Raw genomic sequence first — 16,156 nt, forward strand, 5'->3', positions numbered from 1 at the left:
CTGTCCAAGGCACGTGGTCCCTCCCCAAGACCAGTCTGCATATCAGCATGCTAGAGATGAGGGTGGTGCTTCTAGCATTGCGAGCTCTTCTTACCCATCTGTTTCTAGAGATGATTGCCGTCCAGACGGACAACATGTCAGTAGTCTGGTACATCAACAAACAGGGGGGAACCAGATCCTACCTCCTTTGTCACAAAGCCATGAGAGTGTGGGAATGGATGATCTCCACTGGTTGTTTTTAGTAGCAACGCACATTCCGGGTAAGTCCAACATTCTAGCGGACAGGCTTAGCAGGTCCATTCCGATGCTTTGTGTGGTCTCTGAACCCTTCAGTGGCGGAGCAGATCTTTCTCAGATGGGGTCGTCCAGGCTGCGATCTCTTCGCATCTCCTTCCAACGCGAAGTGCAATGAGTTCTTTGCCCTGTGCCCCCCTCAGTGGGAAGCCCCCAGAGATGCTCTTGTTCATGCTTGGCCACCCGGTCTACTCTATGCCTATCCTCCTCTGCCATTGATCTCCAAGTTTCTGCAGAAAGCTTGCAGGCTAGGGGAGCACAGACATAAACATTGCCCCATTCTGGCCTCGCCAAGTCTGGTTTCCATCCCTACGGTCTCGCACAGTAGTTCACTATGGACTCTGGATCCAGTTCTGGATCTTATTTCTCACCCCTCAGGGATACCACATCCAGATCAGATCAGTCTGAAGCTCCCTGCTTGGCTTGTCCAGTTCCCATGATCATCAGGACTCCCGGTTTATCTTCCTCGGTTAAGGGGATTCTGGTTGCAGCTCACAGGTAATCAACCAGAAGAGTCTACCATAGCAAATGGAAGAGTTTTTCGGTCTGGGCTTTGCAGCATGCCTTAGACCCTTTTACGGCCCCGCCCTTGGCAGTTTTAGATTTCTTAGCAGGTCCTTTTCAACAGAGCGCCAGTTCATCCACTATTAAAGTACAACTGATACCTCTACTTTTCATGTAGGGGGGGGACAATATGACTTCCTTGGCATTTTCTAAGCTCTGCAAGGCTTTCCTAAAGGGTACCTTTCTACTACGTCCTCTGGTGAAAGATCCTACGCCTCTGTGGGACCTTACCTTGGTTCTCCAGCCTCTTGTTTCACCCCCTTTTGAACCTGCAGCTACTGTTGAATTACAGTATCTATCCTGGAAGACTGCTTTCTTGGTAGCCATCACTTCTGCCATCACTTCTGCTAGGAGGGTGTCAGAACTCCAAGCTCTATCAATGTGCCTTATATGATCTGATAGTCTCTCTATGCACCAATCCTTTTTTGCCAAAGGTGGCCTCTGAAGCAAACATAAACCAAACTATCAACCTGCCAGTATTTTTTCCAAATTTTCACCTCCCGTACATAGACAATTACGTTTCTACCTTCACAAGACTAAATCCTTTAGGAAATCTGACCAATTGTTTGTTTCGTATGCTAAACCCTTTTTGGTCAAACCAATTTCCAAAGTTATAATTGCCAGATGGATAACCGAATGCATTACCAGGGCCTATTTAGCCAAGAGGCTCTCTCTGCCATGTCGGGTAAAAGCACACTCTACCAGGTCTATGGCTACCTCGGCAGCATTCTGATCCAAGGTATGTCTGGATGACATTTTTTCTGCCGCTATGTGGTCCTCATCTCGTACCTTCATTTCCCACTATAAGTTGGACATCATTTCCAGAGGTAGGGCTTTGTTTGGCTCTGCCGTGCTCTGGAATATTCTTCCATGAGGGCCTCCCAGGTGTGAGTAGCTGAGGACTCTGTCCCAAAGGTTGAAGAACAAATGAAGTAAACTTCTTCAGATAAAGAAGTTATGTACTCACCATAATGTTCCATCTGAGTAGTTGTACTTCATTTGTCTTCAACCGTCCCCCCTCCTTCCCCCTGCCTTGTCACTATTATCCTGACCATGTGTAAGAAAGTGTTTGTCACATAAGGCTCCTTATATTCCTTGGCTCAGGATTTTTTTGGACAGTCAGCAGTGATAAGGCCTTGTTGGGTCGGGTGTGTGTTTACTGTCAGCGGCAAACTAGATCTGAAGGGAGGAAGGAGAGTGGGCATTATGGGTATGGGGGAGAAGCTGAAAGCTTGGATCAATGTGTGGCCGTGTTGGATCCATGCTGGATCCAAAGCCCAAAGGTTGAAGACAAATGAAGTACAACTACTCAGATGGAACGTTATGGTGAGTACATAACTTATTTTTCTATTTATTCTTATTTTACACTCTTATTTTTTATAATATCCATACACTATCATATTCATATCTATATATTTTTCTTTGAGATTTCCAAATAAATTCTCTTCACACAGTATTTTCCACAAATTTCTTACTCTTACATGCTAAGAACACGTTTTGATGTTTCCTATTCCCCACAATATAAACAAATTCTCTCCACATTTCTTTTTATAGGGCATGTTACTTTTAACCTGAAGTTTATTTATACTTAACCTCCATAAAAAGTTGACATTCTACCCACTTTTTACACTATTTCTTTTTTCTGTAATAAATTTACTTTTTCTTCCTGCAAAATTTCCCATGGATTAATACAAAATGATTGATTCATTACCTTTTCATACCATATTTTTCATTTTTTATTTTTATGTCATCAGTCTTTATCTTCCATATTATCTTTTTAAAATAATTTTGTATTTCATTATAATATTCTATTTTCTTTTTATTAGATCTAACTTCTTCCGACATATATCTTTCAAACTAATTTCTCTTTATATTTTATCCATGTTAATACTTTATATACATTCAAAAGTCCCAAATGCTATGGGATTTATTAATCCTAAACCACTATCTTTATTTCTATATATTAGTCATCTTTTTACCAGATTCAGTCTCAAACCCAGTATAAAAGAAAAAATATATTTCCATTATTTCCTTTTTGTATATTTTTGCAATAATAAATACACTTACTAAATATGCCATTTTGCTGATCAACACAGAATTAACCAAACGTGCTTTTTTTTTGTATGACAGCTTATATATTTTCCGTAATGCACATACTACTTTTATATTCCTTATTACATTTTCCCATTGTTTTTTCTTTATTTCATTAACACGGAACTGTATTCCTAAAAATATTTATTTCCGTTATATTAAATTGTATATCTGCTATACTTTACTGCTTCCTAATCGTTGACTTTTTTCATTATTGAGATCCATTCCTATCCCTTTTAGTCATGCTACAAAATATTGAATTATCTTTTCCATCCAAAATAATTTTTTGTTATAACTATATAATTTGCATAAGTTGTTGTAAATGGAGTTTGAACATGTTTTTCTATTTCATATTCCACCTTTCTTGTTTTACTCCTAATTTCACTAACTTAAATTTATGATTAAAGCAAACAAGATATTACTCATTGGACAGCCTTGTCTAATCCCATTATTCATTTCTACTTCTCTACTTAACCTTCCATTAATTAGGATTCTTACCCTACTTTTTAAGTGGTCATACATACTGTTTAAATTTTCTTACTAATATTGTAGTTATTCGAAAAAAATATAGTTAGCCATAGATTCCCATAACACTTTATGCTGTTTTGTATCAAAGGTTTTATTAACATCTGCCATTAATTTTGCTTCTTGTCCTTCTTTCATAACATCATCTGCTATTCCCTTTATAATTAAAAGTTGACAAATTTTACCTGTAATACTGCTTCCATAATTTTTCATTTTTCTTAATTTCACCATTTTTCTTTCATTTGCCTTATTGCAACATTCTTTTTTTTTTTTACTGATTTTCTTAAATATATTTATACCATTCTTTTTTTTTCTTCCAGTAAATATATTTGTTTAAAGAACAAATTATTGATGTCTTTTTTATTTTCTCATATATTTCTTTCTTTTCATATAATTCCATTCTACTATACTCTGAATTTTCAAAAACTCTCATGTATATCCACATATTCTTCTTTCTTTTTCTTCTGTTTATTTCCCAACTTAAGTAAGCTTTTCAGTATGTCTTTTTAAATACTATCCAGCACTCAGTCCAGTTTTTGTAAAATGGCGCCTTTGTTAATTGTTCTTTTCATAACTGTGTAATTTTTATCCTCTCCATTACCTTCTATATTCCATTACTTTTTAGTTTATTCTTTGTATTCATTTTCTTACCTTAACATATTCTTTATTTTTTCACTCTCTATCCATATTGCTAGGTGGTCTATAAATCCAGTCTTCCTGCTTCTTCTATCTGTACTCCTACTGATAATATATTTAAAAATACCAGTGTCTGTTTTAAACATGTTTGTTTTATATGTACATCCTTTTCTTTTCAATAAATATAATTTTCCACATTTTATTACACTCTTTTGCTTTCCTTCCCTTTTTTTTTCTTTCTCTCAAATCACAATTAAAATCTCCCATTATTATTACATTCACATTCACTATAACATAATATAATATTTGTTGAAATAAACCTCTTTCTTTAACTGCTACATAACTGTAAATTGCTATAATTCTGCATGTATATATTTTTGCCATCTGATATCTAAAATAGGCAATATATGTATTCTTACTAAAATTTTATTTAACATTTTAACTGTTCTCCTGCATAAAATTGCAATTTCAGAACAATGTTCATTTCCCAAATTCCATATTATATATGCTCATCCCATAAGTTTTCTGTCTGTAATTTTTCATCTTTTATTTATGTCTATATCATAATTTTTACACAAGTTTATTATTCCTGTTCTCCTTGTTATATGTATGACTGTTCCTGTTTAAAGATAATACTCTGGTTATTCCTTTTATTTATTTTTTTATTTGTCAGATACTGTATATTTTTTCTTTTTCTATTCATTCCCTTTCTTTTACATTTATACTCCACTTTCTTTTCCTGTCTTAAACTCTTGTACCTATAGAAGTTTTCTTTTAGCCACAGTCCAATTTATATCCTTTTCATCACTAAATTCTGAATTTTTTTCTACACCTCCATCCCATTTTTCCTCACTAACTTCCTTCTGTTCCGTCATTTGTATTTTTTATATATTTTCGTTGTCTTTTCCTGCCTCTTTCCTTATTTCAGTTTTATTTTCATTTTCTTTTTCTGTCTCTGCACAATCCATTGCAAAGTTTCCTTTTCACTTACATTTATAACATTCCAGCTCACAGTTTTTTGCCCCATGTCCCAGTTTTCCACAAATTTAACATCTTGATTCACTAAATGCCCCTCTTTTTGGCATAGTGTTCTTACTTGCCCCCAGTATTTTTTTAAATCTCTATTCCCTTCTACATTTATAACACTTGATATGTGTGTGATTTTATCATTTTCCATTTTCAAAATAGCATTGCTCTTCCGTCTCCCCGAATCCATATACCCCTATAATCATAAACTTTTACAATATCCAACACTTCTTTGCAAGTGTATTTTTAATGTCTCTTTCATTCTTCATTTGAAATTGTATACAACTTTTTCTTCGTCTCTCTCTCTCTCTAAATGCAGTCTTTATAATATACTCATTCCATGGATTTTCATTTTCCTTTTTTTCAAATGCCATCATAAAAATTCTCTATCCCTTACACGGTCTCAAATATAATGTCACAAAAAGTCTATCTGTAATAATAAATGCTCTGATCTCTTGAATTGCAACACCCACAGATAAAACAACATTGCCCCATATGTCATACCATTTTAATGGGGATTCACGCTTACTTTGCAGCCTTACCACCAGTTTCCTTTTATTTACATTCTCCCATTCACGTCTTTTTTCTCCCAATGTGCTTGTCAAGTCTCTGCACAAGTTTTCTTCTTCTTTTCTTTATCTTCATATTACATCCTCTACTGCCTCCTCTTCCTTATTTTTTTCCATTATCTCTTCCCCATGATACTTCACCACCATTCTCAGGTTCACTCTGAACAATTAATTTTTGTAGTATTAAATCCCGTAACCCTCCTGACTGTAGTGTTGTAACAACACACTCATTAGCATTATCCTTCGATTCCACAAAAAGGTTTCACTGAAACAGAACCGCTGAATCAACAATACCACCATCCACTGAGCCAGCATTCACCTCTGCTCCCTCACTTCCGGTATCAATGACATGCAAAATTCCTCCCAGCCGCCACTACTTTCGGACCAGGACGTGTGCACATAATCTCTTACAGCATTCATAGTGATCACTGTGACAAGTAGGGGAAGTTCCCTAGTGCCCTGGCTAAGTTTTCTCCAGTACTATAAATACCACCAAGGGTCTCCACTGAAAAGAGACTACTAGTCTAGTTGTACTAATCCAGTCAACAAAAGTGTAAATAAAAAAATAGAACATGAGCTTCCCAGAAAAATGCCAAGTTGATTGGTAGAGTATGAACTCAGCTGTGTGATCCGTTAGTGAGTGCTGCCTTGTAGATCAGTTGATATGATAAATGCTAATTTAATGCTGTTTGTTTTTCCCTGCAACTTAAAGTCTGTAGCTAATGCTTAAGCAAGTATTCTATTATAAAATAAATTTCTCACAGTTTAATATGCTTGGTGCAAATTTAGATTTGTTAACAAAAAGAAAGAAGATTATACTGATTATTAACATGCACTCAGTGTATTGATTTGTTTAGTGATTTTGGAAGTGTTTTTCTTTTATGTTTTAGGACTGATAAACGATGAAACTTTTTCCATATGTAAGAAGGGAGTAAAGGTGGTCAACTGTGCTCGAGGAGGCATAATTGATGAGGCTGCCTTACTCCGAGCCTTGGAATCGGGACAGTGTGGAGGAGCAGCATTGGATGTTTTTGTTGAGGTATGGCTAGTGGCATTAAGATAGTTTGCATGCAGGTAGAATTGCTGTTTTGGATAACTGCTGTCATGTGTTATCTGAGCTACAGCATTTTGTTAATGTGATGGAGATTGTTAAACTCTCTGTTAATTTTCTTAGGTCCAAATTTCTGACTGAAAAGTGTGATTGTTTTCTTACTGCATGAACTAATAGCCCGTAACATGGTTTGTATATTTTCATAAGTTAGAAATGTTTACTTTTATGATTCGCCTTGCATCGTGCACAAGTTAATGGATTATATTTATTAAACATTAAAGGTTCTTATCCTCTTGGATAATGAACGCTTATAAGAACCACTTCACAACTTGCAACACTTGCAGTTGAGCTTCAGGATCCTTGCTTTTTCTATGCAAGTCTACAAAGACCCACTTACACAGCCAACACTTGCTGATGCAGTGAATGTGGCTTGAGTGGATCAACTCAAGGGCCCATCGAAAAGAGACACCTTCTCCAGCTCTGCATTCTTTTTTTGTAATGACTAATGAGTAGACAAGAGATTCCAGAAGGACTGGGGCCTTGAGTGGTTAAGTAGTCCCTTCTAACTGGAGAAGTGCAGAGCTGGTACATGAGACAGCCTGTGGCTGAGAGAGAGAGAGAGTCAGACAAGTCACAGAGTAATGGGGTAGTGTTAGTGTGAACAAGAAGCTCCCACTGAATATGTGAAGGATCAACAAACAAGAATTTAAGTGCAAAAATGTATTCAAAAGGTAATTGATAAGTCTTTGGAGACTGAGTACCCTGCACAAACATAATGTGAACCTGGACTGCAGTGAAACCCACAGTGAACTCCAAATTTAATATATATTGATAAAGCAAAGCACAAGTTTCCTAGTTTTCCTTGGCCGTATGACAGCCTACATTTCATTCTTTGTGAATTATTGTGAATTATGCTAATTGCTTGCATAAATAAGGTGTGTTCAAACAAAAATGTGTGGTTATTGTGCTGAAAGTTTTTGAAAAGTCAAGGAATATGGTGGTGTGCTGCCCAAAGAGCTAATATTTTTCACTTGTATGTCACAACACATGCACAAGTTTACTATCACAATCTTGAACCACACAGTCTTGAAATATACAGTCCCGGTGCCATAATATTAAAGACCATAGTACTGAACTCCCAAACTTGTCCCCTAGCAGGACCTTTGTTAGCACCTGTTACTGGGTCTATGCATCATGTTAGAACTTGTCATTGGGACCATGCACTTGCAGAACTCTTGTTAGCATATGTTCTTGGTACCCCTGCAGGAACCATGTTGGCACTTATTCCTAGGTTTACACTGGTAGGAGGATTTGGTATTTGAGATTGCTAGATATTGTAGACTTTAGTGTTATAGTCTTCAATATTACTGTTAGTTTTTTTTTTTTTTTTTTTTTAAATCTGGGCTTCATTGTGCGTGTGAAAGTAAACCTGCATGTATTGGATGGAGGACCAGTTTCTTCCACAATTTATTTTGTCTGTCAAGGTCTTGTGCTGTCTCTTACAAAGCATTTTTTGTCACTTATCAGTTAATTTGTTGTATTCAGATATCTAGGCATTCTCCTCCTCTGCTGAAAATAGGCCCTGTCCTGGTCAGACTTTCTTGGTCAAAAAGTGTTAAATAAAAATAAATATATAATCTGTAGAAGAAGCTACCATAAAATGTACATAAGGCTAATCCTAGGCATAAAAGTCAACATTTAAAAAAATATTGTCAAAAGTTAAACTAGAACATCTGTCTAGATTGAAATATACTTGTCTATAAAAAAAGGTGGCATTTTGGAGACTTTCTAAAGGATGCGTCCAAGTTGTAAGCCCTTATCAGAAACTCAAAAGATTGTCACGAGATATGCAACTGACAAATAGCAGAGCATTTGAGACATGCCTTTGAAACAACTAACAGCCCTTCCCATGATGACACAAGTGCATGGCTAGAACATAGGGCATTAACAACTCTGTCAGATAAGTAGGACTCTGGTTGTTTAGGGCTGTGTAATTTTACATCTCCCTATAGTATTGGTTTGCTTTCTCTTTTTCCATAAAGTTAGTCCATGATTGTGATTCTTATTGCTAGAAATTCCCTCTTATTATGAGATTTTATTAATTTGAAAAAGGTTGTAGTATTCCAAGTGTTTTATGTTACTTTCAGAAATGGTAGGAAAAGATGAAAAAAGACAAAGAAGAGGAAGAAAAAATACAGGACGCAAGAATAAGTGGCTATATTAGGAATTGTATGCAAAAAGATGACATACATTTTTACAAAACAAAATCTTTATCACATTGTAGCCTAAAACATACAAACATGACCTCTGACAAAGTAAGAAACCACCCTGTCATTCACTCAGTCGATTATGGGCAGAAATTCAGTATTAACTTGGAAAATGTGTCTCCTAGTAGTGTACTTCCCTAATTCAGTACTTCCTTAGTAAGTTGTACCAGTCAGCTGTCCCTGGGGTCAAGTTGTCCTCACGATTTTATAATGCAGTTGGTTGCTTACAAGAGCATTCCACAAAACAAAAACAAGAGGCATTTCTTTGGGGGAGGGGTCACTGGGACAACAAAACAGCTATGCAACCATGTTAAAAACATCCTTAGCTCCCCACAATTTCTTAAAGACCCTCTGTGCTTCAGACGACGGTGAAGACAGTTTAGGACAATGGACAGAAGAGGCCTGTATCCTGAACCCCTTTTACAGTGACAGCACTGATCCGAACAAAACAACTTTGATTAAAAATGGGCACAAACTACATTGGTGGAATCCTAACCTTAGTAGGGTGTATAACAGAAGGAAAAAAGTCATGGCTAAATTCAGGGAGTGCAACTCCCATAATGATAGGAGCTTTCGAATTAAACTAAACAGGAAATTAAGTCCAACAAGGCCAATTCCGAAGTCAAGATAGGCTCACAGACTAAAGATAGCCACAAAGTCTTCAACAGCTATGTCAGAAACTTCAAAGGCTGCACTCATCACTGTGCTAAACTGGTAGTTAATGGTACCATCTTCACTGAGCAGAGCAACTTAGCATATTTGCTGGCTGACAAATTTAGCTCAAACTTCACCCCCCCATGAAATACGTACTAGCATGCTCTCTCCCCTCCCCCAAAACTGTTATCAGTGAGCAGCTCCTGGTGGTGCTCGCTAACAATAAAAACATAGCTTCCATGGGCCCTGTAAATATCCCATGATGCCTCCTAACTAGCTGGAAACCAGACCTATCAAGACCACTTGAGTCACTTTTCAACTATAGCCTCAAAACAGGCTTTGCACCACAAGAACGGAGGACTGTAACAGTTATCCCACTTCACAAGGTGGACCATCAACCGACATGGAAACTACAAACCTATTAGTCTGCCTAGTCTAATATGCAAATCCATGGAACGAATTATCATGGAAATGATCAACAAAGACATGGGCAACCTTCAGATACTCGACCCCAACCCAGTTTAGCTTTTTAAAGGGAAAATCATGCATATTAAACTTGGCGGACTTCTTTGAGATGGTCATCAAGGCAATGGATGAGGGTAAAATGGTGCATACCGCCTACTTGGTGCTTGCTAAGGCATTCGATACAATACCACCCCCTGGTATAGTTGACAAACTCACCAAACTGAGCATACACCCCTACATGACTCGCTGGATTGCCAGCTGGCTCATTGACAGAACACAGGAAGTCAGGATTGGTGATACTACCTCCATTAAGAGATCGGTCACCAGCAGGGTACATCAAGTCTACATGCTGGGACCGCTCCAGTTTGACGTCTGCTTCTCTGAGGTAAGGGATAATGTCAGCGGCCTTTATCTGCCAAGTTCACAGATGACTACAAACTGGAAGTCCTCATAGATTCCTCCCACAACAGACATCTTACAAGAGGGTTTAACATAGACAAATGACTGGTGCTGAAGTCGTGGACTAAAACTATTTGCCACGAAATGCACTACAATGTCTTTTGGGAAAACTGCCACCCAGGCTAATTACACCATTGATAAGACACCCCTAAGAGTTTATCTAGTTGTGGGGGATCTGAGAACATATGTAGACTGTAATCTGGCCTTTGACCAACATGTGGCCAAGTTAATAAGAAAATCGTTCTATATTACTCAACTTATAAGTAAAGCCATGGCATCCAATTCCAAGGAAGTCGGTGTCACTTTATTCTGCCCTTACTATACCCATCATTTAATATAATGCCCCTTTTGGCATGTACCTGACCAAACGTGCAGCAGTTGGAATGTTTGTAAAGAAAGTTACTGTTTGTCGTTTTTGCATTTAAGTTACCTGGCACTTGCTCACTAAAGCAATTATATAAGTCAGCACTAAAAAATTAAAAGCACTACACCCTCACAAACTCCCCTTGAGTACCTTGTTCCCCATTGGCCCTTTTTTTCAGTTATAAAGGAATTCCCAATACTATTCTAGCATGTCCAAAGGTCAGTTGTCAATCTCCTCTCCAGTCCAGCTGGTGAATCTGGGAATCTTGAGGCAATGTTACAACTGCCTCATGTACACAGACAACCCTCTCCTCCTCCCAACAAATTCCAACACATGTGAGAGATGCAACCATATAGCCAAACTGGAGGCTAAGCTCTCTCAACTCAGTACTGGCATAACCAGTCAGGAGGAGAAGGAAACCACTCTCACTAAAATTCCAGTCTCACATAGACCTACCACGACAGCAAACCAAACACAAAAACATACTCGGCGGCTCAAAATAAAAATCTGCCTAAGCAGCAGAGACCTCCAAAGCAGACACCCAAGCAACCGCTACCCCAAAACAAAACACGTGCAACACATAGCTCACAAAGCCAGTGTGCCGAACAGTCACAGCCCTTAAGGCTAAACAACACACCTGATACACTTGTAATAGGTGACTCTATCATCAGGCACACTGACGTCCCGCTCACCAGGCTGAACAAGGAGAAGGTCATGGTGAGCTGCCTGTCTGGCGCTAGGATCCGCAACATAACACAAGCACTCAGGTCACTCCAAGGCAAGTACAAATATGACTCAGTCATTGTCCATGCTGGTGTGAATGACCGGAGACATACCTCCCTGGGCTACATGAAAAGAGACATAGAGGAGCTCTCTGAGCATGTAGCCCAGGCCGGTATGACCCTGACCTTGAGTAGCATCTTACCCTCACCAGGAATGATGCCACAATATGAAGACAAGATGATCAATTTCAACAATTGGCTTAAGTATTGGTGTCATTCAAAGGGGATCCAATGCCTGTCAGCCTGGGATGACATGCTCGACAAGCCACGATGCTTCGCTAGGGACGGCTTGCACCTGTCACCCCTGGACTTTCGGATATTGGCAAAGGCTCTTGCTACCCCCATAGTGCCGTTTTTAGGCAAGGCTCAAAAGACAAACCCACCTCCATAGATATCACAAGGGATAAGAAACTAAGAGTAATGCTACTCAACGCCAGAAGTCTAAACCTCAAGATGCACGCACTCGAAACTCTCCTTAGCATGGAGAACATCGATATCTGTGCAGTAACAGAAACCTGGTTCAAGGCTACCGAGAGCACCCCAGCACTACCAGGTTATACCTCATACCATGCTTTTCGGCCCCAAAACCTGGACCGAACCACAAAAGGAGAGGGAGTATCAATATTCGTCAAAGATACCCACACCTCCAGGTTGGTGGCACAGCACGAAGCATCAGAGACTATCCATGTGCAACTAACAGTGGGTAAAACTGCCTTCCAGTTTATAGCCTGCTACAGACCACCCTCCCAAACCCAGGAACCCCACTCGGCCTTCCTGAGAACACTGGAAAATATGAAGGTCTCTCCAAACACCATTATATTGGGCGACTTCAACTACCCAAACATAGACTGGGAGCATTACTCTAGCTCCAACACCCTAGCCCAAAGGTTCCTAGAATTTATAAACTCAAATGCTATGGAACAACTTGTTACCACTCCCACAAGAGGGGAAAACATACTGGACCTGATCATTCACCAACATGGGGACTCTATGCTCCAGACCAGAAGTGTATCCCTCACTGGTAAGATCAGACCATAAACTAATCTCACTGGATATTCACATCCTGACCCCACTCCCTGCCCAGAAAACCACAGTGAAAAACTTCTCCTAAAACAAATTTCACACTCCTCAAAACCGAGGTGGAATCCTTCAAAGGCCCGGGCCTGTGGAAAATACGGCCCAGACTGCAGAATCCTTTATAAACGCTTTCTATGAACACCTTCAGGAATGCATGGATCATGCAATCCCAAATAAAACCAAGACCCAATCCTCCAAAGGCAGACGTCCTGTCTGGTGGACCCCAGCCATAAACAAACTATACATTAGAAGGAGGAAGCTACTACATAATAGAGCAAAATCCCAAAAAGGGAAGGCATCTCTGATCAGTATTAGCAAAAAACTACGGGCACTCATAAAATCGTCTAAGGCCAGCTTCGTGAGAAAATTGCACAGGACACTTAAGGATAATCACAAGGCTTTCTTTAGTTATGTTAGGAACCTGGGTGGGAATTCCCAAAATGACAAAAAATACACCGAACCCACAGACATTGCCAACATCCTAGCTGACAGGTTCAGCGTAAACTCCCCCCCCCCCACCAAAAGGGCAAATATCTATCCCAGCAGAGTGCTGCCCCCCTGACATCTCAGATGCTCAGGTAAGAGCAGCCCTCTCCAAAGCAAAAAACACAGCATCAATGGGACCAGACTGTGTCCCGGGCTGCGTCCTACATGAACTCCAAGAAGAGCTAAACCCAAACATAAAACTACTGTTCAATCTCAGCCTTACTACAGAATATGTACCCAAAGAGTGGCGTACAGCAACAGTGGTCCCTCTCCACAAAGGTTGTACCTCAACGGATCCTGGAAACTATCGCCCCATAAGCCTGACTAGCTTGGTCTGCAAAGCTATGGAAAAGGATCATCATGGACCTCATAAATAAAGATATTGGGGACCTACAACAGACACTGGATCCCACCCAGTTCGGCTTTAAGGGCAGATCCTGCCTCTTAAACCTGGTCGATTTCTTTGAAACAGTCACCAAGGCCATTGACGAGGGGAAGGTGGTCCACACAGCCTACCTGGACTTCGCAAAAGCCTTCGATACAATACCCCAGTCGGGCATTATAGATAAGTTCACCAGCTTAAATATAAACCCCTATGTCACTAGATGGGCTGCAAACTGGCTCAAGGACAGAACCCACATGGTTAGAATTGCTGGAGCCATGTCAGACTCCAAACCAGTTACAAGTGGCGTCCCACAAGGCTCAGTCCTGGGACCTCTCTTGTTCGGTATATATTTCTCAGAGGTACAGGCCAACACAGAAGTACTGTGTCTGACCAAGTTCGCAGATGACTGCAAACTGGGTGCCATAATTGACTCTCCAGCCGACACAAGCATCCTCCAAAAGGGCTTCATAGAAACAGACAACTGGTGCCAGAGCCATGGCCTCAAGCTAAATGCCAAAAAGTGTATAGTCATCCCCTTTGGCAAAAACAAAGTGCCCACAAATTACCACATAGGTGGTAATCCATTAAGTACAGAAGAAGTAATTAGGGACCTGGGGACCCAAGTTGATAGCAATCTCTCATTTGACAACCACGTGGCCAAAGTGGTTAGAAAAACATTTTATATAGCCCACCTAATCATGAAGGGATTCACATCTAGATCAGGGAGGTCATCGTGCCTCTTTACTCATCCCTCATCAGGCCCATAATTGAGTACAATGCCCACTTTGGGATGTACCTTACCAGACACCTGCAGCAACTGGAAAGACCCCAAAAGTACCTCACCAAGAGGATCAAAGGGCTCAAACAGATGCCATATGCTGCCCGGTTAAAGAAACTCCAGCTCTACTCAGTGGCGTACCGCCTGCTCAGAGGCGATCTGTGCCTGACGTATAAAGCCATGTCCAACCCGGAATTTATGGACATGCTGCACCTCAGAAAATCCAAATCCCATCGAGCTACGCGCTCAAGAGACTTGAACCTCAGCACTGAAATAAATAGGACATGCTGGAGGGACAGTTTCATAACCCAGAGGCTCCCTTCACTCTGGAATAAAATCCCGGTCCAGGTTAGGCAGAGTCCCTCATTGACTCTCTTCAAGAGGAATCTTGATGAGTGGATGGGAGATCGTAGGTTTACCCCGGGTATCCCTTCTGTGTCACTGTTAGACAGAGGCACAGTATACTAACCTCGAAAAAGGGCATAGCAAAATTAATTTAAAATGGGTGGCGAAAGCCAAACACACTCTGGCTAGGCTTATAAATGCCTAGGGCAGATAGCCTAGTATGAACCTATGCCCACAGAGGTTCCTTACCAGGAAAATTTAGGGTATAACACATTGTCCTGTATAGATCGCCTTAAAGCCCTATCCCTATACTCTGTTTTCCTACAGGCGACTGAGAGGCATCTATGCCTGGCATACAGCGCATCCTTGGACCCAGCTCTGATGGACATTTTGCACATCCTTGAAATGAGCAGCATCAGAACCACTAGATCCAAGGATTTAAATTTTGCTTGTGACTTAAAAAGACATGTTGGCGAGGCAGATATGTGTTCATAGGTTCATAAGTAGGTACTAGGCTATTTTCCCTAGGGCCTATATAAGCCTAGCCAAATGGTACCCTGGCTTTTACCACCCAAGAAAATTATTTTCTTGTGCCCCTGTCAAGCAGAGCCACAGAAGTGATCCCTGGGGTGAATTTCCTATCTCCCATCCAATCATCAGGATTTTTCTTGAGTGCTAATAAGGTGCTTTGTTAGATATAGATAGGTAGTTTGTTCCAGACTATGGGAAGTCTCTGGGACAGGAATCTATCCCTCCAGCATGTTCTGTTTATTATGGTGACAAGGTTTAGGTCCCTAGAGCGTGTAGCTCAGAGGGATTGGGATTTCTTTAAGTGGAGCATGTCCAACAGCTCTGGGTTTGACATAGCTTTGAATGTTAGGCAGAGATCGCCTCTGAGTAGGCGATATGCGACAAGAGTTAGACGGTCTGCGTAGGGCATCTGTTTGAAGCCAGTAATCCTCTTTGTGAGGTATTTCTGTGGCCTTTCTAGTTGTTGTAGATGTCTTGTGATGTATATACCAAAAGGGGCATTGTACTCTATAATGGGTCTAATGAGTGATGAGTAGAGGGGAACGATAACCTCTTTTTTCCTGAATGAGAAACCTTTTGTGATGAGGTGTGCCACGTAGAAGGATTTCTTGACTACTGTGGCAATGTGATTATCAAAGGAGAGACTACTTTCCACCTGTGTCCCAAGGTCTCTTATCACACTTTCAGTGTTCAGTAGACTATCTCCTATGTGGTAGTTCATGGGTACAGAGTTTTTACCAAAAGGGATGACAATGCACTTTTTGGCAATGAGCTTGAGGCCATGGCTTTGACACCAGGCATCTGTCT

The 16,156-nt window shown here is 40.1% G+C and overlaps 1 protein-coding gene across 1 annotated transcript in view; it reads left to right on the plus strand.

Annotated features, from left to right (window-relative positions):
- Positions 1-16,156, plus strand: part of PHGDH (phosphoglycerate dehydrogenase) — a 376,392-nt gene that overhangs the window by 169,728 nt on the left and 190,508 nt on the right. The window contains exon 7 of the mRNA XM_044075497.1: positions 6,596-6,744. Coding sequence (XP_043931432.1) covers positions 6,596-6,744 — 149 coding nt within the window. The remainder of the gene's footprint in view (positions 1-6,595; positions 6,745-16,156) is intronic.

Source organism: Protopterus annectens, chromosome 6.part1 (assembly GCF_019279795.1).
Source record: "Protopterus annectens isolate FY-2018-M chromosome 6.part1, PAN1.0, whole genome shotgun sequence".
Classification (NCBI taxonomy): domain Eukaryota; kingdom Metazoa; phylum Chordata; order Ceratodontiformes; family Protopteridae; genus Protopterus; species Protopterus annectens.